Raw genomic sequence first — 24,079 nt, 5'->3', positions numbered from 1 at the left:
TTCTTTCTTTCTTTCTTTCTTTCTTTCTTTCTTTCTTTCTTTCTTTTCTTTCTTTCTCTCTCTCTCTCTTTCTTTCTTCTTTCTTTTTTTTTTTTTTTTTTGACAGATTCTCACTCTGTCACTCAGGCTGGAGTGCAGTGGTGTGATCTCAGCCTCCACCTCCTGGATTCAAGTGATTCTCCTGCCTCAGCCTCCTCAGTAACTGGGATTACAGGTGTGTGCCATGACATTTGGCTTATTTTTGTATTTTTAATAGAGACAGGGTTTCACGATGTTGGCCAGGCTAGTCTCGAACTCCTGACCTCAGATGATCAGCCTGCCTCAGCCTCCTAAAGTGCTGGGATTATAGGCATGAGCCACCCCACTGCACCCAGGCTATGGTTTCTAATGCACAAGATTTTACTAAGTTTTTCAACTGTTGCATGAGGCTTCTTTCACTTGCTACCTAGATATACATCTTATGAACATGCTTGTTGTATTAGTTTGGTTTTATGCTGCTGATAAAGACATACCCAAGGCTGGGCAATTTACAAAAGAAGGAGGTTTAATGGACTTACAGTTCCACATGGCTGGGGAGGCCTCACAATCATGACGGAAGGCAAGGAGGAGCAAGCCACATCTTACATGGATGACGGCAGGCAAAAAGAGAGCTTGTGCAGGGAAACTCCCATTTTTAAAACAAATTTATTTAAAATATTCTTATTTTATTTAAAATATTTTATTTAAAATATTTGTGATATTAAAAATATCGCAAGGATAGTGCAGGAAAGACCCGCCCCCATAATTTAATCACCTGCCACTGGGTTCCTCCCATGACGTGGGAATTGTGGTAGTTACAATTCAAGATGAGATTTGGGTGGGGACACTGCCAAATTATTATATTACTTGTAAATGGGCTTTGATCTAAATTTGGATATCCTTAATATTCTACTGAGGTCCCTGTAGACCTGAGTGAGCCATGGTCATATCCAGTTTTACTGTCATGCTGTTTTTTGAAACTGTTAGATAGTTGGGATGTTTTCAATTTGGGGTTTAATAGTACTAATTTGCATAGTGCACATTACATTTATTGTTTCACCTTTCGCCATGTGACAAGAGAACCTGTAATAAACAGTTATCATTTTATTTGGATTTCTTTCACATAGCAAATAAAACTAGTAAGTATCATCTATATACATTCTACAGTTTTACTTTGTGTTTAAAATATACCCACTGAGTAAAAAGTTAGCAGTTAGCTGAGTTCAGAGAGAGCTCAAAGTTTCGTATCTTTATTGCCATGCATCAAGAATGACTCTACATCACATAAAGTGCAACTGGTTGTCACACCTCCCTGGTGCCCAGCTCATTGGTGTAATTGCTGTATAAAACTTGCTAGTTTACCCAACTATCCCTTCTGCCCCGCTCCTGAGGACACAGCCTTTTGTATTGTCTCAACCCAGAAAATTGTGCCCACATAATTGTGCACTCAGTTGAATTGCTCATTGCCAGTTCCTTACATCAGTTGTGATGTTACACCTTGTTTTGTGCTTTCTGGAATTTGCTGTCAAAGTAAGATTGTCTCATAATTGCATGAAGGGCATCTCAAATTTCTTGTGGGTGTGTATGGTCCTGATTAAGAAAAAAATGTCCAAAGCAAAACTTAATAACAATTGTTGGAATTAAGAAGGTCTTCCGAAGGCCGCCTGATGTTTGTTTCCAGGGCTTAATATAGTCTTTGTGACTCACTTCTTCCAATTGAAGTCAACATTCATGTTTTATAACTGGTTGACGTGTTGTGTTGTATTTGTGAATTCATAACCTGCTGTCAGAGAAGATGGTTTCATTATTTGAATGTTAAGCTTCTCAGAGACTGCCGCTGTTTCCCCCACTTCAGATTTAAATTTAAAATAAAATTACCAAAATGATGCACATTCACTGTGGCAAACTTAAATGTTGTACATATATAAAGTGAAAATAAATGGCTGCCTCTATTTCTCTCCAATTTCACTTTCTACTGGTAAACACTGTTAATCACATTTATTGTGTATTATTCTGAGGCTACAGTTGTTTATCATGCATTTTCTCAGTAACTAAAATATATCTTGAAAGCTTGTGGAACATATTTTTCTTTGAGAGACAAAAAGTTTTGGTTGCTGTCATATATGTCAACATTTGATGTGTTAATCTTTTGTGAATCATAAATATTTTTTGCTTATGTCAAATTGCCCACTGGAAGGGAAGAGTTATCATTTATAGTATGATGTCATGGAAAATATTTTCTATTAACACTTAATTGTGGTCATAAGCAATCAATATTGCATAGGCCTTATTCCGTGGGGGAAATTTCAGTTTATTAGTTGTCTAGATTTTATTGAGTTGAGTGTGATATGACTGCATGTTGTTTGATTGCTTATGGAGCAAAAAGTCAATTCTATTTTAGTTTTCTGTAGTAGGGTCACTATAAAGAATAAAAATGTAAACATTGATCCAGCTGTTTTTGAGAGGGTTGACCATTAATAGAATTTATAAGAATTCTGTGAATACTGCATTTAGAATAACATGATTATTGCATAGATTACAGCAGCAGTTATATATATAAATATGTAACATATTTCTTTAAGTGGACTTTGAAGCACCAGGTATTGTTAAAGATCTGAGGAATCAACATATTGAAAAGTGATAATACAATCTTTTAAACAGAATGCTTTTTCTTTTGTTTGACCTTTCATTAACTACTAATCTTAAAAGCCATTCTAATTTTTATTCTTGTTATTCTGCTATTTTTATAACCAAATATGGAGATTTAGGAATTTTTGGTATTCTAGTATTAAACGTAGTTGAAAATGGTATCCTGATAAATATGAATTTTTTAGTATTGGATTACATTTTTAACATTTTTCCGTTAGGTCTCCGAGAAAGAAAAAATAAGTACTAAAATACACTTTCTTTAAAATAATTCTTATTAGGAGTTATGTCATCACTCAAAAAGCTATAAATATATGTCTTTAGGTTAAGGTCCACAACCTTCATTTAGGGCTGTTTTTACTTATTTTGGTCTTCCCTGTCTCAGGAAATGGCATTGCATTCCATCCAGCATCTTAAGCTGGTCACCAAGGATTCACCTAGATCCATTTCTTTACACCATACTTCCAATCCGTTACAAGATCCTGCCCCTTTAATTTCTGAAATCTTGCTCAATTACATTGACTTCTAATACTACTTTTCAAGCTACCATCTCTTCTCAGTGGGTTTACTGCAGTGGCGTCCATTGAAGTTGGTTCCTCTGCTCCCATACCTGCTTTTATCTGTGCTTCTCACTGCAGGCAAATTATTTTTTTTAATTGTCATTATGTTTAATTATTCCTCCAGGTTTAAAAATCCTCCCTGAGTTTCTTTTATTCCAAATCCCTTACCATGGTCTATAGTGCCTACATTATGTGGCTTTCTCTGTATATCTTGATTTTTTTTTTCCACTGGCTATTTTCTTTTCCCAATATTTTACATTGCTGACTTCCTATTTCTTTAATATTTTATTATTTTCAGAGAACGAATCTTTCATCTCCTTAGGTAAATTTATTTCTTTGTATTTTTTGGATGCTATAGTGAACAGGATTTTTTTTTTTTTGAGTTGTTATATATAAAAATGCTGCTGATTCTTGTATCCTGAATTTTGATTTCTGCAACTTTACTTAATTTATTACTTCTAACAGTTTTTTTTAGGGGCCTCTTTAGGGCTTTCTATATATAAGATAATGTCATCTGAAAACAGGGACAATTTAACTTATTCTTTCCTCATCTAGATGCCTTTTATTTGTTTTTCTTGCATACTCGCTTTGGCCAGGACCTTCAGTACTATGCTGAATGGAAGTGTTCATAGTGGGCATCCTTGGCTTTTTCCGATCTTAGAGAAAATGTTTTTAGGTTTTTACTTTTGAGTACTATGTTAGCTGTTGGCTTGTTGTATATGGCTTTTATTATGCTAAAATAAATTCTTTCTATGTCTCATTTATTGGAAGTTTCTCTTTTTATCATGAAAGGATGTTGAATTATATTAAATGCTTTTTCTGCTTCTATTGAGACGACCACATGATTTTTATTCTTTATTCTGTTAATGCGGTATATTACACTTATTGATTTACAGCTTTGTATTCTGGGGATAAGTTATAAGTGACCGTGGTGGTAATGATTCTCTTAATGTGCTACTGAATTTGGCTTGCTAGTATTTTGCAGAGGATTTTTACATCTGTTCATCAGGGATGTTGGCTTGTAATTTTCTTTTTTAGTAGTGTCTTTGGTGTCAGGGTACTCCTGGCCTCATAGGATGAAGTTGGACATGGTCTCTTATCTTCAGTGTTTTGGAAGAGCTTGAGAAGGATTGACGTTAGTTCTTCTTTACATGTTTGATAGATTTTACCAGTGAAGTAATCAGATTCTGGACTTCTCTTTGTTGGGAGGTCTTTGATTACTGATTCAATCACCTTACTCATTATTGGTCTGTTTGGATTTTCTGTTTCTATTTTCTGTTTCTTTGTGACTCAGTCTTGGTAAGTTGTAGGTTTTTAGGAATTTACCCATTTCTCCTAGGTTATCCAATTTGTTGGCATAAAATTGTTCATAGTATTTTCTTACAAGACTGTATTTTTGTGGTATCATTTGTGATGTCTCTTCTTTTACTTTTGATTTTATTTGCTTGAGTCATGACTCTTTTTTTCCCCTTATTTAGTCTAGCTAGCATTTTGTCAGTTTTGTTTATCTTTTCAAAAAACTAACATTGAGCAGAAAAAAATAACTCCTGGGTACTAGACTTAGTACCTGGGTGAAGAAATAATCTGTACATCAAACCTCTGAGACACAAATTTACCTATATAACAAACCTGCACATGTACCCCTGAACCTACAAGAAAAGTTAAAAAAAACTCAAAAAACTGTTAGTTTCATGGATCTTTTCTATTGTTTTTCTAGTCTCTATTTCATTTATTTTTGCTGCCATCTTTGTGACTTCCTTTCTTCTACTGACAGTGGCTTAGTTTTGTTTTGTTTTTTAGTTTTTTGGGGTATAGTTAGGTTATTCATTTGAGATCTTTTTCTAAATGTAGGCGTTTATTGCCATAAAACTCCGTCTTAGAGCTGCTTTTTTGCATCCCATAAATTTTGGTGTGTTGTATTTCTGTTTGTATTTGTATCATGGTATTTTTTCATTTTCTTTTACATTTTTTATTTGACCTATTGATTATTCAGAATTGTGTAGTTTAATTTCCACCTATTAGTGAATTTTTCTGTTCATTTATATCTAGTTTTATACCTGTACGCTCTAAAGAGATACTTATTTTCTTAAATATGTTAAGACTTGTTTTGTGGCCTAACATGGTCTGTCCTGGAGAATGGTCTGTGTATGTTTGAGAAGAATGTGTATTCTGCTGCTGTTTGATGGAATGTTCTGTATATGTTTGTTAGGTCCATTTGTTTTAAAGTGTAGATCAAGTCTAATGTTTCTCTATAGCCTTTCCATCTGGATGGTGTGTCCATTGTCCACAATACTACTATTGCATTTCTGTTTAATCTTTTCTTCAGCTCTATCAAGATTTGCTTTATAATATTTAGGTGCTCTGATTAGGTGCATATACATTTACAATTATTGTATCCTCTTGATGAATTGACTCCTTTATAATTATTTAATGACCTTGTTTGTTTCTGTTTAGATTTTTTGACTTATAGTGTATTCTCTCTGATATAAGTGTAGCTACCTCTGTTTTCTTCTAGTTTCCATTTGTGTAGAATACCTTTTTCCATCCCTTCATTTTTCAGTCTATTTGTGTCTCTAAAGTCTATTTGTGAGTCTCTTTAGGCAGCATACAGTGGGGTCATTAGAAAAAGTCTATGTAGCTACTCTATGTCTTTTGATAGGAGAATTTGTTTACATTTAAAGCATTTATTTATAGGTAAGAACTTGCTACTGCTGTTTTCTTAATTGTTTTCTGAATGTTTTATAGTTTCTTCATTCCATTTTTTCTCTCTGTCTTCCTTTGTGATTTGATAATTTTCTATAGTGATATGCTTTGGCTGCTTTCTCTGTCTTTTAAATATGCACAGGTTTTTTCTTTGTGGTTACCATGATATTTACATAAAATATCTTGTAAGAATCTATTTTAAGCTGATAACAACTTAACTTGGACTGCATACAAAGAGTCTACACTTAACTTCCCCTCCCATTTTACATTATTGATATCACAGTTTACCTCTTTAAATATTGTATATCCATTAAAATTATTGTAGCTATAGTTATTTTTAATACTTTTGTCTTTTGACTTTTAAACTAGAGTTAAAAGTAACTGAAACACTACCATTGTAAGTATTGGAGTATTTTAAATTTGAATATATTAGTACTTTTACAGTGAATATAAGAAATTATATACTTTCATATGCTTTTGTGTTATTAGCATTCTTTCATTTTGTCTTGAAGAACTGCTTTTTATATTTCTTGTAAGGCAAGTTAATGTGATGATATTCTTGGATGGCAGCACCCCCCTCCCCCCACCTCCTGCCAGGACTTTGAGTTTATCATCTCGTTTTCTCCTGGTTTCTGCTGAGAAATTCACTGATAGTCTCATAAGGGTTCCCTTGTATGTGATGAGTTGTTGTTCTCATGCTGCTTTTGGCATTTTCTCTTTGTTTTTTCCTTTTGAGAATTTGATTATTGTGTGTTTCAGTAAGATCTCTTTATATTTAATCTATTTGTGGTTATTTGATCTTCAAGGATCTGGATGTTCTTTTTCCAGATATAGGAAGTTTTCTGCTATTATTTCTTTAAGTAAACTCCTCTCATCTCCTTCTCTTTTTTTCCTCCTTCTGGGACTTTCATAATGAGTAAATTTCTTTACTTGATGGTATCTCATAAATTCCATAGTTTCTCTTAATTTTTTTTCTTTCTTCTTCTTTTTGTTTCTCTGAGTGGGCAATTTTAAATGACTTGTCTTTGAGCTCATGATCTAGTTTGCTTCAAGATTGCTGTGGAATTATTCAATTCAGTCATTGTGTTGTTTAGATTAAGAATTTTTATTTTGTTCTTTTTGATGGTTTCTATCTCTGTTGAATTTCTAATTTTGTTCATGCAACAATTTTCTGATTTTGGTGTCTGTACAGAAGCTTGTCCTTTCCCCCAGTTTTGCTTTATATGATTTCAGCTTCCTGTGGTCAATTGCAATATAAAAATTGTAAATGAAAAATTTCATTAATAAACAATTCATAAGATTTAAATTGCATGCCATTCTGAGTAGAGTAATGAAATCTTCATTGGTCTCACTTCATCCCTCCTGGGACATGAATCATCCCTTTATTCAGTATATCCATGCCATAGACGCAACCCACCCATTAGTTGCTTAGCGGTCATGTCAGTTATCAGGTTCACTGTCTCAGTAACCTGATAGTGCTTTTGTTCAAGTAACCCTCATTTTACTAAATAATGGCTTCAAAGTACAGAGTAGTGATGTTGACAGTTTGGCAATGCCAAAGAGAAGGATAAAGTGTTTCTTCTAAGTGAAAATGTGAAAGTCTCAACTTAATAAGGAAAGAAAAAAAACGTACACTGAGATTTTTAATTTCTGTGATATGAACAAATTTACTCTCTGTGAAATTGTGAAGGGAAAAATTATGCATAGTATCTATAGGGTTTGATACCATCCTTGGTTTCAGGCATCTGCTGGGAATTGTGCAGTGTATCCTGCATGAGTAAAATGGGACTACTGTATTCTCTTGTAGCTCACTGAACTTATTTAAGATGATTGTTTTGTATTCTTTATTAGGCAGTTTAAAGATCTCCATTTCTTTGGGATTGTTTGCTGGTGCTTTATTTTATTCTCTTAGTGATCATGTTTCCCTGATCATTTATGATCCTTATGGCCTTAGTTTCTGTGCATTTGAAGAAGCAGACGCTTCTTCCAGACTTTACAGACTGGCTTTGGCAGGGGATTCCCTTTACTTAATGAGTCTATGCGGAGATTTTTGGTAGGCTCTCTGGCAGGGTTCATTAATGAGCTTTGCTGCTGGTGTCTTTTTGGGAGCTGGCCTTGTGACTGGGTCAGCAGGTGGGCTGAGCTGGTATCTGGGTCCCAGAGGCTAGCCTGTTGTCTGAGTTTATGAGTTTGAGCCTAGAGCCTGTATTCACTGGGGCAGACACTGACTTTGGATCATCTGTTGGGGGGCCTGGATCCTGGCTCCTCTGGGGCTGGCCTGGCACCAGGGTCTACTGGTGTGGGCCAACTTGATTGGGTCTGCAGGGGTGTCCCTAGTGCATGGGTTCTTAGGGCTAGGCTTGGAACTTATGCCCATAGCAGCTGGTCTGGCACTATGGTGAGACTAGAGCCTAAGTCTGTTGGGGTCTGCCTGGTACTGGGATGGGCCTGGTACCTGGGCCCATGGAGGAAGGCCTGGAGCCTGTGCTTACAGGGGCCAGTCTAGTACTGAGATGCACCTGGAACCTGAGTTCCTGGAGGTAGGCCTGGTGCCTGCATCTGTGGGGCTGGCCTGTATACTGGGTCCATAGAGGATGGTCATGGCGTCTGGGTATGTACAGTTAGCATTTAATGTAACATATTTCCCCTAACTTACTGGCTTAAAAGAACATTTCATTTAGCAGTTTCAGTGGGTTGAGAGACTGGTGTGGCTTTGCTGGGTCCTTTGGCTCTGGGTCACTTGCAGGCTGCATTCTTCTCAAGGCTTGACTGCAATGACAAGTCATTGTCAGGATTCAGTTCCCTGTAGGTTACTGGACTTGAGACTTCAGTTTGTCACGACCTGTTTAAAGGCTTCTTTTGTTTCTTTGACATGTGGCCTCTCTGTAGAACATCTCATAACGTGGCAGCCTGCTTTATTAGAACAAACAGACAAGAAGATGACTGGCAAGAGAGAAGATGCTAGCAAATTGGAAGTCAGTTTTTTGCAGCCTAATAATAGAAGTGACACCCCATCACTTCTGTAGTGTTCTCTTTATTAGAGGGTTAGCCTACACTCAAGGGTAGAGGATTACACAGGTGCATGAATACCAAGAAGCATGGATCATTGGGACCTATGTCAGAAGTTGTGTAAGAGAAACATTAATATCAAAATTAAGAATAAAACTACCAAATGATCCAGCAGTCTCACTTCTGGATACATATCCAAAGGAAATCAGTGTCTTGAAGAGACATCTGCATACCCCATGTTCATTGCAGCATTATTCACAGTAGTCAAGATATGGAAACAATATAAGTATTTGTTGACCAAAGAACAGGTAAAGAAATACACATACACACATATATACACCCAATGGAGTATTGTTCAATTTTTAAAAAGAAGGAAATTCTGTCATTTGCAACAATAAATGGATGAACCTGAAGGACATTATTCTAAATGAAGTAAGGCAGTTACAAAAATAAAATACTGCATTATTTCACTTAAATGTGGACTCTAAAAAGTCTAGTTCGTAGAAGCAGAGAATGGAATGGTGGTTGCTAGGGAAAGGGCAGAGTTGGGAGGGGTCAGGAAAATGGGGATATATAGTACAAAGTTTTCCTTATGTAGGATGAATGAGTTCTAGAGAGCTAATGTGCAGAATTGTGACTATAGTATTGGCAAAAATAATGTTAGCTAAGTAAAGTGATAGATATGTTAATTAGCTTGACTATAGTTATTTCACAATGTATATGTATATTAATACATGAAATTATGTTTCAATAAAACTGTTACTTAGAAGGAATCAAAGGCCGGGCATGGTGGCTTACGCCTGTAATCCCAGCTCTTTGGGAGGCCAAAGCCAGTGGATCACTTGAGGTCAGGAATTCAAGACCATCCTGGCCAATGTGGGGAAACAACATGTCTCCTAAAAATACAAATATTAGCCAGGCGTGTTGGCAGGTGCCTGTAATCCCAGGTACTAGGGAGACTGAGGCAGGAGAATTGCTTGAATTCGGGAAGCGGAGATTGCAGTGAGCTGAGATCACGCCACTGCACTCCAGCCTGGGTGACAGAGTAAGACTGTCTCAAAAAAAAAAAAAAAAATTGAGAAACAATCTTCCAAATATAGTAACTCTGTATCATCACATGTATTAGCTATGGTAGCAAAGTTGCTGATGTCTAAATACTTTTGGATATTGATTTCAGTATGTGGTTACTTGGACTGCTTTAATTTTGATAGGATTCTAGTAAGAACAGCCTTCTTTTCTGAAATATAGAAGTCATTTAACTCATTGAATTTAATCAGAGAAATTTTAACTACTCATTTATTGTCAGTCTTCAGTAGATAGCAAGCTATTGAAGGCAGAGGCTGGGGATACAGTATAAATCTGAACTCCCCCAGAACTTAACTACTAATAGCCTACTGTTGACAGGAAGCATTAACAATAACATAGTCAATTAACACATATTTTGTATATGTATTGTATATTGTATTCTTACAATAAAGTAAGCTAAAGGAAAGAGTTATTAAGAAAATTATAAGAAAGATAAAATATGTTTGTCATTCATTAGGTAGAAGCTGATCATCAAAAAGGTATTCTGCCTTCAAGTTGAGCAGGCTGAGGAGGAATTGGTCTTGCTCTCTCAGCAGTGGTAGTGGCAGAAGAAAATCCACTTATAAGTAGATCTTTGCAGTTAAAATCCCTGTTGTTCAAAAGTAAACTAAACTTTTGCTCACCTAAGTAAACTTATGTTTATCTATTTATTTTTTAAAAACTTGATTGAGCTATAATGCACCATAAAATTAATGCTTTAAGTGTACAATTTAATAACTTTTTTCTTTCGTACATTTACTGAGTTATCCAGCCACCTCCCTAATTCAGTTTAGAACATTTACATGACCCCAATAAGGTTCCTTGTCAGGACTTTTCTTGATTCTTTCTCGTATAAATAATTGGTGACAAAAGATTTCTTATAACAGAGCTGTGTTTATTGCTTCTCTTATACGAATACAAATGTCTTCCTTGTCCTTCTGTACGAAATATAGACATTGTCAATAGTGTAAATTTTATTTAGTGGGCTGTATAATGAAATACATGAGATGTGTTTGAACTTATGCAACTTTTAGTAAGGAAAATTTTGTGTCAGAGAGAAAAATTCTTTCATGTTTATTTTAGAGAGTCCCAATTAAACATTTTCAGTTTGACTTTAGTTTTTGATCTTTTATAGCTTGTTTTATTTTTAGCAGATCACAGTAGAAAAGATTGACAAGCTAATGTAAAGCCCTCTTAATTATTCACTACAAATAAACATCAGTACCTTCATAGGCAGGTCATTCTCATGGATAATAAAAGTAGAAAAGAACTAATTAGATCGAACAATTTATCATTAATTGGCCAACAAATGCAATTTTTAGCATAATTGGTATTTTCATTCTAACTCACCAGAGGGCACTCTTTTCTAGTGTATTGCTTTTAACTCTGATCTACTGAATATTATCTCATACCTCAAAAAATTTGAGCCAGTTATTGGGATCCAGATGTAGATCATTTGGAGATCAATGATGACTTTCTTTTCTAACTTTCAATAAGTTTTTTGGCCAGCTATTTCATTTTAGTGTCATTAGACAGGGCTTTGCAAACAAAACAGTCTTAAATGCTTCAAGCAGTAGTGTATCTGCTATAAAACTATCTTCTCAATTTAGTCTGTTTTGCTTGCTAGCTCTGTAATGCTGCTGTTTCTCTGAATTCTTATTAAGGTTTCAGATCGGGTGGAGCGGCGGCTTCAGGAACTAGAGAGAGAGATGCGCACAGAAAGGGAGCTGGTGGAAAGACGCCAGGATCAACTGGGACTCATGTCCCTGCAGCTACAGGAGGTTTGTGAAAAGCACTTTCATGGAATGTAAATCTTGAATTTGGATATTTATTTAGCCATGTTAAAATGGTTATTGCATGTGACAGTATAATTCAACCCATCTGAGAAGTATTAATATCACATATTGGTTGTAGTTCAGTGTGTAGAATCAGACCTCCCTGGTTTCATACTTGCTGTCCATGTGACGTTAGTTGGGCAAGTTTCTTAACTTCTCTAGGTGCTAGTTTTGTCTGTGGAAAATGGAAATAATAATACTATTGACCTAATTAGAATAGTGCAAGGATAAATGAATTAATGCCAGTAAAGCTCTTAACATACTGTCTGTCATATGCTCAGAAAATGTTAACTGAAAGTATAATTATTCTGATTAATTTTTCTGGGCATAGACTAGACCAGGGGTCATTAAACGATGGCTCACAGGTCCAATCTGGCCCATCGTCTATTTCTGTAAATAGTTTTATTGGAGCACAACCACTCCTATTCATTTATATATTGTCTGTTGGTGCTTTTGTGACACAGTGGCAGAGTTGAGTAGTTGTAGCCCACAAGAATATATGGCCCACAAGGTTTAAAGTATTGGCAGGTTGGCCCTTTATAGAAAAAGTTTGACAACTCCTGAATTAGGTTATTATCAAACCAATTTAAAATGGAGAATAGTTACCCTTTAGGTACTCTTTTTAATGTGAAATTTCAGACATAGATAAAGTTGAAAATTTAGAATAAAGAATTTCTATACAACCTTTACCTAGATTCCCTTATTATTCATATTTTACCAGACTTGTTTCATCATTTATTCTAGATACATCCACATATATGTAATTTTTTTGTGAAACATTTTTAATTTGCAGACATGATATACATACTTATCTGTGAATCTTAAAGTCAACTGATTAAAAAATAAATTGTTTTTCATCTAAATAATTTGATATGTATGTTTTCTTTTGTAGTTACAGTATAACAATCAAAATTAGGAAATTGAAGTCAATAAAATACTATGGCTTAATCTATACATTTTATTCAAATTTTGCTACTACAGTAGTGTCCTTTCCTGATTCAGGATAAAATATAGGTTCACACATGGCATTTAGTTGTCATGTCTCTTTAGTTTCCTTTAATCTGGAACGGTTTTTCAGTCATCATGAGTGATGACTTCTCAGGGCGTAAACTATTTTGTAGAATGGCTTTCATTTTGGGTTTCTTGATGTTTGTTCATGACTAGATTCAGGTGATGGACTTTTGGCTTGAAACTTAGATAATTGGAGTTATGTCCTTCCCATAGTGTCATCTTAGGAGTCATAGAATGTTGGTTTGTTACATTACTGGTGAAAACTGAACACTTGGCTATCGTGTTGCCTACTGGGTGGGTTTATCCACTGTAAAGTTACAATTGTTCTCTTAAAATTATCTATTTTATAGGATAACTCTTTGGGACTTCAACATATCCTGTTTCTATTGTACTTTTGCTCACTAATTTTAGCATCTATTATTGACTCATCTGAAACAATTACTACTATAAGTAGTGCCAGATAGTGATTTAATATGATTCGTTCTACATTTATAGAATCCTACTCTAAGAAAGAACTTTTTATTATGTGCACTCATGGATTCTTATTTTATCATATTGGTTATATTTTGTGACTATCATTTATAATATTGATTTGTTGAAATTCCCTTTAAATGTGTCTTTGGTCTACACATAAAATATAAAAAGTAGAAACAGCAAGAAACCCAAAAGATTCAAAACAAATGGAAATTATTTTCATTTATGAAATGATTTTTCTAAGAGTTCTAAAAATATACTTGTGTGTGCTTGTAGATCATTAACCTTTATTAATCGACAGATTTTTTAAAAGTTTTTTTTTTTCACTGTTAATTGAAAATTAGGAACAAAAATTGCAACACTGAAATTTAATGTAAGCTGATAGAAAAATCTGCTTTTGTTTTCTGAAATTCCATTTCCTTCCATTTCACAAAAGAAGGCATAACCTTTTAAGTTGGTAATTACTTTGAAGAGGATATGTTGTTGAATAATTAGATACAGCATGTGGGTAGGCTTTTTTTTTTTTAACCTTGATTTTTATACATTTGTTCTCAAAGCAAATTACATCTGGTGAGCATAAGAATAGTACTAAAGAGACAATTGTTCTTTTCTGCAAGAGAAAATTAGAGAAATTTTCTGTACTTATTTTCTTCTCTCTTTGCAGAATGCACAAAATTACAAAGAAAGAGGGAGCGAAAGATTGATTCCCACCCCTTTTCTTAAGGCACCAGAGCCTGGCTATTTGCATTGTAATTGTCAATTTGACTAAAAGCTTCAGCTGTGATTTGGAATTCCATCTCTGACAATACAATAGGAGATCACTATTGATGAGAACTGTTTAATTTCATATTTTGTCATTTTAATATAAGCAGTGACCTATACATTTTTACAAAGTGGTTTTAGATTATAAACAGTAGTGGAAACTAGGAAAGATTAAGCTGATGTATTTTCCTGCTCCCATGTTAAATGGCTTAGACTGTTCTGGAAAGGTCATGTTTAACGAGAGGAAATACTTTCCCTTCTTTTTGATTATTAAAAATACTTATGGAAATTCCTATACCATATGATAATAGTAATCGATGCATTTTTTTTCCTGTTTATGGTGAGAAATTAAATCCATAGATGAGCAGGTGGGCCTGAACTTTTAGCCACTGTGCTCTTTTGCCTTCTTAAAATGTATCTTCCAATGTTGATGAAAAATATGACATTTAAAACTTAAGACATTAAGAGTTTTCATTTGAAATTACAGGATGCAGAGATTTGAAGGTATAGTATATTACAGGGAGGCGGTCTGTGATTTCGGCAAAAACCTGCTGCTTTTTAGTCATCTCATGGGTCCTTAGGTCCTCAGAGCTTTACCTCTTCGCATTTAATGAAAAAGCACGTTGTTAATCATTGGAAATTGATCAAGGGAAAGCCATTTTCCTTTTCTTTAGAGTTTTTAAAGAAGTGTTCACTCATTTCTGTTTCTTATCCTGATTTGAACAAAAGGGCCATGAACGCCCAGGAATCCACTTCCTTTTTTGAGCCTCAACTACTCATGTGCTATTGAAGTCACATGAATGCAGGGTTTTCTTTATTTAGTAAGGACCTTCATATCTTGTATTTTAAACAACCTGGTTTGGTATCTCATAGAAGTCTCTTCTTTAAGAGAGATGAGTATTTTATATGAGTTGTGTGACAATAATATTCTTTTAATATTATCTTTTTAAAATTGTAGATGATACTTTGAACTTTACTAAATCAATTCAAGTTTTTTTTTTTTTTTGAGGCAGGGCCACTCTATTGCCCACGAGTGCCACGGCATGATCTCGGCTCACTACGGCCTTGAATTCCTGGGTTCAAGAGATTCTGCCACCTCAGCCTCCCTTGTAGCTGAGACTACAGGCAGGTGCCACCATGACAAGCTGATTTTTTTTTGTTGTATTTTGGGTAGAGACGGAGTTTTACCATATTGCCCAGGCTGGTCTCAAACTCCTGACCTCAAGTGATTTGCCTGCCTTGGCCTCTCAAAGTGCTGGGATTACAGGAGGGAGCCACCATGCCTGACCTAAATTCAAGTGTTATTAAGCCTATACCCATCAGCCTTTTCTATGTACACAGTCAAGTATGTAACATTGAGGTAAATTATCTCACTATAAACTCTTTTGATGAGGTGCTTGATAGTATCCTAGCTTTGATTGGTTAGTTTAGTGGAGTAGGGGTAGGCTTGGTGGGTGCTAGTGTTGAGAAAGAGGTATTTAGACTGTAAACACAAGCTAAAACCACTTTTTTGCAGGTCCAATATTTACATAAAATCCTAGATAAAAATTTAAACTCCTGATTTGCATCCTGAAAATTCCCGACTCATTTTTTACTGGCTGTTTCATATACATTGAATGTTATTTCTTCATCTTGAGTGGAATTACTTAAAATGAAAAACATGTCTGGGCATGGTGGCTCACGCCTATAATTCCAGCACTTCGGGAAGCCGAGGTGGGCAGATCACTTGAGGCCAGGAGTTTGAGACCAGCCTGTCCAACATGGTGAAATCCCATCTCTACTAAAAATACAAAAAAAAAAAAGAAAAGAAAGAAAAAAAAATTAGTGTGGTGGCGCACACCTGTAATCCCAGCCACCCGGGAGTCTGAGGCAAGAGAATCACTTTAACTTGGGAGGCAGAGGTTGTAGGGAGCTGGAATTGTACCACTGCACTCCAGCCTGGGTGACAGAGTGAGACCCTGTCTCAAAAAAAAAAAAAAAAAAAAAAAGGAAAAAGAAAAACATGAGATAAATGCTGGACACACACACACACACACACACACACACACACACACGCACACTCTTCAGAGCATTTTTTTTGAGTCAGGGTCACACTCGCCCAGACTGGAGTGCAGTGGTGTGATCATGGCCCACTCAGTCTCAACCTCCCAGGCTCAAGTCGTCCTTCTACCTCAGCTTCCCAAGCAGCTGGAACTACAGGGCACACTATTACACCCAGCTAATTTTTGTATTTTTTGTGAAGATAGGTTTCGCCATGTTGCCTAGACTGATCTCAGACTCCTGGACTCAAGTGATCCGCTTGTCTCAGCCTCCCAACCTGCTGGGATTACAGGTGTGAGCCACTATGCCTGGCCCTCTTCCGAGCATTTTATAGCATATTAAGTCACTAGTTTCTCCCTTATCTGCATCAACAATATTCTATGCCTACATATGATCTAGATGCCTTAAAATTAAGGGATGTCTCATGGGGAAGTCTGTGGGATAGGCAAGGGCATGGAATCTTAAAAGACGATGGTGAAGATGAAGTGATAAATTAAGTATTTAAGTTAGGAGCTCAGCTTAGTGGCTTTTAGTCTGTTCTGAGGGACAACCGGGTTATGTGAAGCTCATCCATAAAATAAGGCCATATGAAGAAACATTAATCGATACTTTTTTTCCAACATTTTTCTTCACTTTTTTTTTTTTTTTGAAAAACCTAATGATGAAGTAGCTATTCATTTTTGTCCAGAAATGTAATTGTGACCCCAGAGATACTGAGTAGTACAGATACCACCTAAGAAAAGCCTCAGGTACCCTTTATTAATGTTTTTAGTTTGGACTCATTAAGGGAGAAGCTTCCATGAAACCTAGGATAGTTTTCTAATGTGTTCTTCATAGCTTTTGCGTCTCCCTTGAGGCTTCTGTGATATTTCGAGTATCACACAGCAGGGGAGAATCTAGTCAGGCAAATATTCTAACCTGGCTTCATTTACCCCTTTTCCTGCACTTCCTTTCCACACTCCCCTACTTTGTTTGGAGTCGGGGAGGCCTTTCCAAGACTGGCAGATCTTGGACTTACCTTTATTTACCTTTTCAGGGTTCAACTGTAAAACTTTCATTTGATCATTCACTTTGCCTCCCTCTTGTTTTCATAACCAGTGTCCCCTTTTTTTGTAGTCATCTCCTACATTTTTGCATAGAGTTATTCATATTCATATTTTGCATACAGTTATTCCTAAGTTTTTCTTTCCTATGATATTGTTAGATGTTTTAAGTGCCCATTAAAATCACCCTCACGTTAATCATCCCAGCAGCCTCTCTAATCTTTGAGAAAGACCAATAGATTTTATAAGTAAATGAGAGTTTAAAAGTCAAACACAATCCTTTGGAAAGCAGGAGGAAAACTCAGAGGATGTACTTTATTGTTCTTATTCTTAGGACATAAGCTCTAGAATTGAGTCCTTGGGCAGGACTGTGTGAGCCCCATGGGGTTCGGTAGGCAGAGAGTAACAGGCAAGGCCTCAGAGCCCTCAAACCACCAAGAGACTGAAAGCACTATCACAACAGGACAACCACACATGTACTACTTCGTTGGAAAATGCGTGTAGCAAGTGAAAATCCTAAAACTCCTACTCCAGTGTTTATTCTTCACGGGGTAAAGTTGTGTGTGTAGTATAAATCGGGGCTTATTTTGAGCCACACTTTTTATTCTTTTAACCAACTCTAATGCCACAGACTATTTTTCTTCTTTTGTAAAGATGGCATTTTTTTTTTTTTTTCTCTCACTGTCCGGTTTCTGGTAATACATATTATGTGAGAGTTTTGTCCCCGATTATTTATGTTACTGATTCTTGATATGTTGTCTCTTTTTATTTTACCTATTTTGAACACTTTGCATTTCTAGTATTTGAAGATAACACTTACTAAATATTTGTTTAATACATTAAGTAGTGACCATATTAATACACTGTTTTGGTCCTATGTTTAACTAGGTTTATTTGTCACGTAGTTCTTTTAACATTTCATTATTAAATATTTAGTATAAAAGCATTTTTTAAAAAAATTTATTTATTATTATTATACTTTAAGTTGTAGGGTACATGTGCATAACGTGCAGGTTTGTTACATATGTATACTTGTGCCATGTTGGTGTGCTGCACCCATCAACTCGTCATTTACATCAGGTATAACTCCCAATGCAATCCCTCCCCCCTCCCCCCTCCCCATGATAGGCCCCGGTGTGTGATGTTCCCCTTCCTGAGTCCAAGTGATCTCATTGTTCAGTTCCCACCTATGAGTGAGAACATGCGGTGTTTGGTTTTCTGTTCTTGTGATAGTTTGCTAAGAATGATGGTTTCCAGCTGCATCCATGTCCCTACAAAGGACACAAACTCATCCTTTTTTATGGCTGCATAGTATTCCATGGTGTATATGTGCCACATTTTCTTAATCCAATCTGTCACTGATGGACATTTGGGTTTTTTTTAATATAACTAAATGTGATCATGTGAAATATTCAAACATTCTCTTACAATACAGGCTTATTTATTTATTTACATGGCTGATTTTTTCCTACATCTCTTCCAACTCTGTCCTTTCATCATGAACCACTTCTTTTATCCCCTAAAAAAAGAAACTAGTGTTGATGGCCTGGAAGGTATCCCTTTATATTTTTCTTTTTGTTGTTAATTACCTGGACTGATGTATATAGACTATATACACCTTTGCATATATGGGCACTTTTTGGTCATGTATTCGTTTTTAGAAAATGAGATCACATTTTGTATACATTTCCGCTTCTTGCTTTTTCCTTTTTTTCACCAACGCTTTCTGGAAATTCATCCAACTAGCTGACGTGGTTCCAATGTAATCTTTTATTGCCATTGGTAGATCTTGTTTTTCCAGAGGTTCTGAAACTGCATCTTGTTCTGCCAACAATGATTGAGTGTAGCTCTTTCCCCCACATTCTTACCGGAAGTAGTGGTTATAACTCTTTAAGTTTTTGCCACCTGATGAGTATAAATTGTTAACTCATTTTTGTGTTTATTTGCATTTCTCTAGTGAATTTGAGTGTCTATTCACACATCTCTTGGCAGTTTGCATTTGTGCTTACATAGAATGCCTATGTATGACTTTTGCTCATTTTAAAATATTGGATCATTTGGGATTTCTCTCTTTCCTCCGGAGATTTTTTTTTTTTAATAGGAGAGAGGAAGGAATCTAATTCACTTTTTATATGACTCATCAATTGCTTCAGCAGCATTTTTGAATAAAAATTGGTTATTTCCACTCTAATTTAAATGCCACATCTGTTGTATATCTAGTTTCCTACAATATCTGTCTGGTCTCTACATGCTTTGCCATTGATTTGCTTGTCAATCCCTATACTAATATCACTCTTTCTTAATGATTATAGGTTTTATTATCTTTTGGTAAATGATAATGAAAATCTCTTGTCCTATTCCATGAAAAATCATGCTGGCATTTTGATTACGGTTGTATTAAGTACAGACTAATTTAAAGAGAAGGTCTTTTCTAATATTTTCCAATAATGTTTTATAACTGTCTATATAAATTTCTTAGATCTCTTTTGTTAGACTTATTCTTAGGTACTTATGGCTTTTCTTTCTATTTGGAATGGGATTTTTTAAAAAATTGCATCTCTAATTGGTTATTTATAGTATACAGGGGTACAACTGGCTTTATATGTGGTTCTTGTATCCAACAATTTTGCTCAGTGCCCTTATTCTTATAATTTCTTAATAGCTTTACTGACATACTATCTTAGTGTATAGATAATCATACCATTTGAAATTAAAGGCAATTTAGTCTCTTTCTTTATAATTCTTCTCTTTTTTTTTTTTTAATCTTAATACACTGGTTAGAACCTGAAGTCTAGTATTGAATGGAAGCAAAGATAGCAAGAATTCTGTGTTACTTCCATATTTATATGATTCTTAAGTGTTAAATGCTGTTGTGTGGTGTTTGCCCTGACTTTTTAGTGCTAACCTTTGTCACATTAAAAACATTGCCTTCTATTCCTAGGTTGCCAAGAGATGTTTGTTGTTATTTATTTATTTATTTTAAAAATCATGAATGGGTTGTGAAATTTTTCAAATATTCTTGCTGTGCACTTAACTTTGGATATTTAAATATATTGATTTAAATATGGTTGATTCCATCAATAGATATTGAGCCCTCCTTGCATTCCTGAGAACTTTATTTGATTATAATGTTTTGTTTTTTTAATACATTGCTGAATTAATTTGCTATTTTTTTCTTAGGATTTTTATATTTGTGTTTATGATTGAGATCAGTGTTCCTTGCACTGACGTTTTTGGTTTTAGAAGCATGGTGACATTAGTCTCATAAAATGAATTAGGTGGAAACCTTCTTCTCCTATTTTGTGGTTTAGTTTTGTGTAAGAGAGGGATTGTCTATTTCTTGAATGTTTGTTGAAACTTTGTGCCTGTTATCTTTTTGATGCAGCAGATTCCTAATTTTTTTAATGTTTATTGGCTTGTATAGCCTGTTTATTAAGACAATTTGGTAATTCATGTTTAATGTCTTGCTAGAAATAGTATTATTTTATTAGTTTTCTTTTTGACCAGCTTTGTTTATTGCTTCATTAACTTCTGCTCTTAACTCCATTACTCTTTCTTTCTCTTCATCTAAAGGATTATTCTGTTTTATTTTTTAGGCTTGAAAATTGAATGCTTGATTGATTTTTCTGTTTTTTAAAATAAGTAATGAAAATTTAACCAAATTAACATATGCTTTGTTATACTTTTATGGTAGTTTTTTTTCAAAATTTTTTATAATTTGTTACAATTTTCTCTATAATTCAAGACTTATTTAGGAATGTCTTTTGGTATTTTCAGAAATGTATGTATGCTTATTTTTAAATTCTTTATTGTTTTTAATTTAACTCCTTTGAAAGTTGTTGAAACTTCCATTTTGACCTAAGTCTATGATCAATTTTTTGTAAGTACTCCAGAGTAAGAAACAAATATTTTTCTGTGTTTTGGATGCAGAATTTTATGTGCTTGTACATGTCGTACATGCATACATACACACATATACATTTAATAGATCATTTGTGAATTTTGTTGTTCTGTTCTTCTGTTTTCTTAATAAATATATCAGTCTAAAGCTTCTCATAATTATAAAGATTATCAGTTTCTCCCTGTGATTTGTGTCAGTTTTCTTTTATCTGTTTTATGCGTGTGGTATCTCATGTATAATTAAATTATTTCTTGGTCAATTATTTAAAAAATATTACCTGGTGTGCCTCTTGATTTTAACATTCTTAAGATTACCTTATTCATGGCATATCATTTTCCCCCTTTAATCTTTCCTTAGTATTTCCATTTTTCCATGTTTCTTACAAAATACCTTATTGCTTAAGTTAAAAATAACTTTATCTTATAAATTAATGGTTACTTTAGTCATTTTATACTTTCTGTGATTATTGGAATATTTTAAAGTGTTTTTATCATATTATTTTTAAAAATTTCTCTTTTTGTTTCTTTTTCCCATTTCTATTTGGAATGGAATATGTTATATATTCATTTTGATACTTTCTGTTTGCTTTGGAGCTGTAAATTATATTTCTGTTCTTTTGATAGCTGTTCTAAAATTTTAAACATACAGTACTTATTAGTCTAAGATATCTATGTTCCAGCTACATTGTGTTTGTTTCAGTGTCTTACTGGAACATTTTTCTTCTGACTCGGTATAACTTCTCCCTTCTCATTCCTCAGGCTCAATTGTCACATCTTTAGGGAAAACTTTCCTGTTCCTCCTCCCCTTCTAAAATTGCCCCTTCAGCTCCATTGCTCACTATCATGTATCATATTACTCTATTTTTAAAAATAGCATTTAACACAAACTATAATTATTGTTTGTGTACTTGTGCTATTATATGCCTTTGCCAAAGAATGTAGACTCCATTGGAGGGGCTTTGTGCATCGCGTTTACCCTGGTTTCTGCAACATGTAGTACAGTGTTTATCACACAGAGCTCACTGAACAGGTGCTAAGGAAATTGATGTTTCCAAATGTAAATGATTGTTCAGCTGCATATAACATTCTTGATAAATTTCACTCCAAGAGTTTTATACCTTGTGCTACTCTACTGCTCTCATTCCTGAAGACAGAAAGTAAAAGTTAAACAATTTTAACTTATTTGAAGTTTAATTATATAGTAGTTACAATGATATAATCAAAATTCCACAAACATTCTTCAGGAATTCAATCGTAGTTAAATTAAACATAATTCAACTCTATAAAAATAACGTTTTCGTACAGTGGGTTGCTGGTTTTCAAACCATACTGACAACTTAATAAAGACAGCTGGATTTTTGATATCTTTGTGTTTAACAAAGTTTGAAAAAGAAATTTAGAATGGAGATGCCCAGATACATGCACTGTACATGTAGGCCTCTGTGATATATTAATTATGGATTTCTGAAGAGTGTTAATGTAGCTATGTGAGCGTGGATAAACTGACACTTCATGGAACTGTTTCCTTTGTAAGTTGACAGCAAATGCTGATTGACTTTGGTTTTGAGACACTGCAAATAATGGACAGAAAGAATTTTTAAAAAGACTTTGCAGATACAATTCCTTTTTTGTGTGTGTTTTTCTGAATGCTTGTAAGGGCAAGCTCTTTTAATTTAGGTTTCCACATAATTTGCATTAAATATTTTAAATAAATTGATACAAGTCATAGAATACTTGATAGGGAATTACTACATGTTTTGACCACTAGTCGTCAGTATTGAACCATTAATTGTGACGTAGTAGGCAGTGTTTATTAAAGTTGGCCAAGTTTACTGAAAAACAATTATTTACAGTGTGTATACTCTCAACTCTTAGGGCTTTCTGAAAGTGTACTTGGCACTAGCCTCAGAAATGAAAAAAATCTAGTTATTTAACTATCCGTTATTAAAAATTTAAATTTGAAACGGTGTTACTCTCCACTATTAAAAAGTATGACACATTGTGTATTTTATGTGAAGACACCTGCTGTATTTATCGTGAAAACTGTCGTTTCTGTGCCTTTGTATTATAGTTTCATGCTTCCTCTTCAGGGTTACAGGTTTTTCCCTTCTTCCTTCCTCCTTCCCTCCTTCCCTCTATGGAAGAAAACTATTTATATCTAGTAAAACAGGTTATAATTTGATATGAGCATTTATTTCACGGGAATCATATATTCCCATTCCCTTTTCCACTTTTAATATTTCGAAGCTGTGCATGCAGCATTTTCCAAAAGATGCTTTCTCTAAATATTCATCTTATATAGACCTAAACCTCTTTCTCCTAATTATTATTTTCTTGTTTTTGCTGGTGATTTCCTTTTGTACACTGTTGTCCACCCACCCAATTGTATTTATTTTCTATTGGTGTTCTGTCAGATAGTGTATCCAACAGATAGAATATCCTTTGCCTGTTTTTTTCTTTAGTTGTTAGAAAAGCATTTTTTTATAGCTCTCATGACTCATTGCATTTTTATAGCTCTCATGACTCATTGCATTTCTACTTAATTTGTATTTCTATTAAGTACCCCAAATCCCTTTTTACAAAATATTAAAGTTGTGGTATTAATTATTTATTGCTCAAAAAACGAGTAACTGTTAAGGTTATTTCTAATATACGTTTGTCCATACTGTGGTCAAGTATTAGGATAGTATTTAGAACTATAACCTTATTATCTCATCATTTAATGGATCTTGTATGGTTATGAGAAAAAGTTACAGTTTTATGTTTATTATGCGAGAATGATATCCTGAAGCTTTCCACACCAGTGTTAGTCTTGGATGGGGAATCAAGTTACAGTGATGCTGTGATTCAAAGCCACAAAGTGTGGGCGAACTTGGGTCTCTGGAGCTCCTAGTTTCCAATTCTTTCTCCTCCTGACCTGTGAACTTGTTTGGAAGGTACAAAATCTTACCCTTTTTGTGTGGTTTATTGAAATAAGTAGCTCATGTATTTCTTCTTAAACATTTAGATAACC

The 24,079-nt window shown here is 34.6% G+C and overlaps 1 protein-coding gene across 14 annotated transcripts in view; it reads left to right on the top strand.

Moving 5' to 3' along the window:
• The window catches only part of CEP128 (centrosomal protein 128), a 441,752-nt gene that overhangs the window by 67,619 nt on the left and 350,054 nt on the right, over positions 1–24,079 (top strand). For 11 of the 14 annotated variants that reach the window (XM_073998545.1, XM_073998538.1, XM_073998537.1 and 8 more), the window contains one exon: positions 11,666–11,782. The exons of the other annotated variants lie outside the window; for them this stretch is intronic. In XM_073998545.1, coding sequence (XP_073854646.1) covers positions 11,666–11,782 — 117 coding nt within the window. The remainder of the gene's footprint in view (positions 1–11,665; positions 11,783–24,079) is intronic. 14 annotated transcript variants of the gene reach the window in all.

Source organism: Macaca fascicularis, chromosome 7 (assembly GCF_037993035.2).
Source record: "Macaca fascicularis isolate 582-1 chromosome 7, T2T-MFA8v1.1".
Classification (NCBI taxonomy): Eukaryota; Metazoa; Chordata; class Mammalia; order Primates; family Cercopithecidae; genus Macaca; species Macaca fascicularis.
Note: the sequence above shows the minus strand (reverse complement) of the source record. Positions and strands in the feature narration are given on the sequence as shown.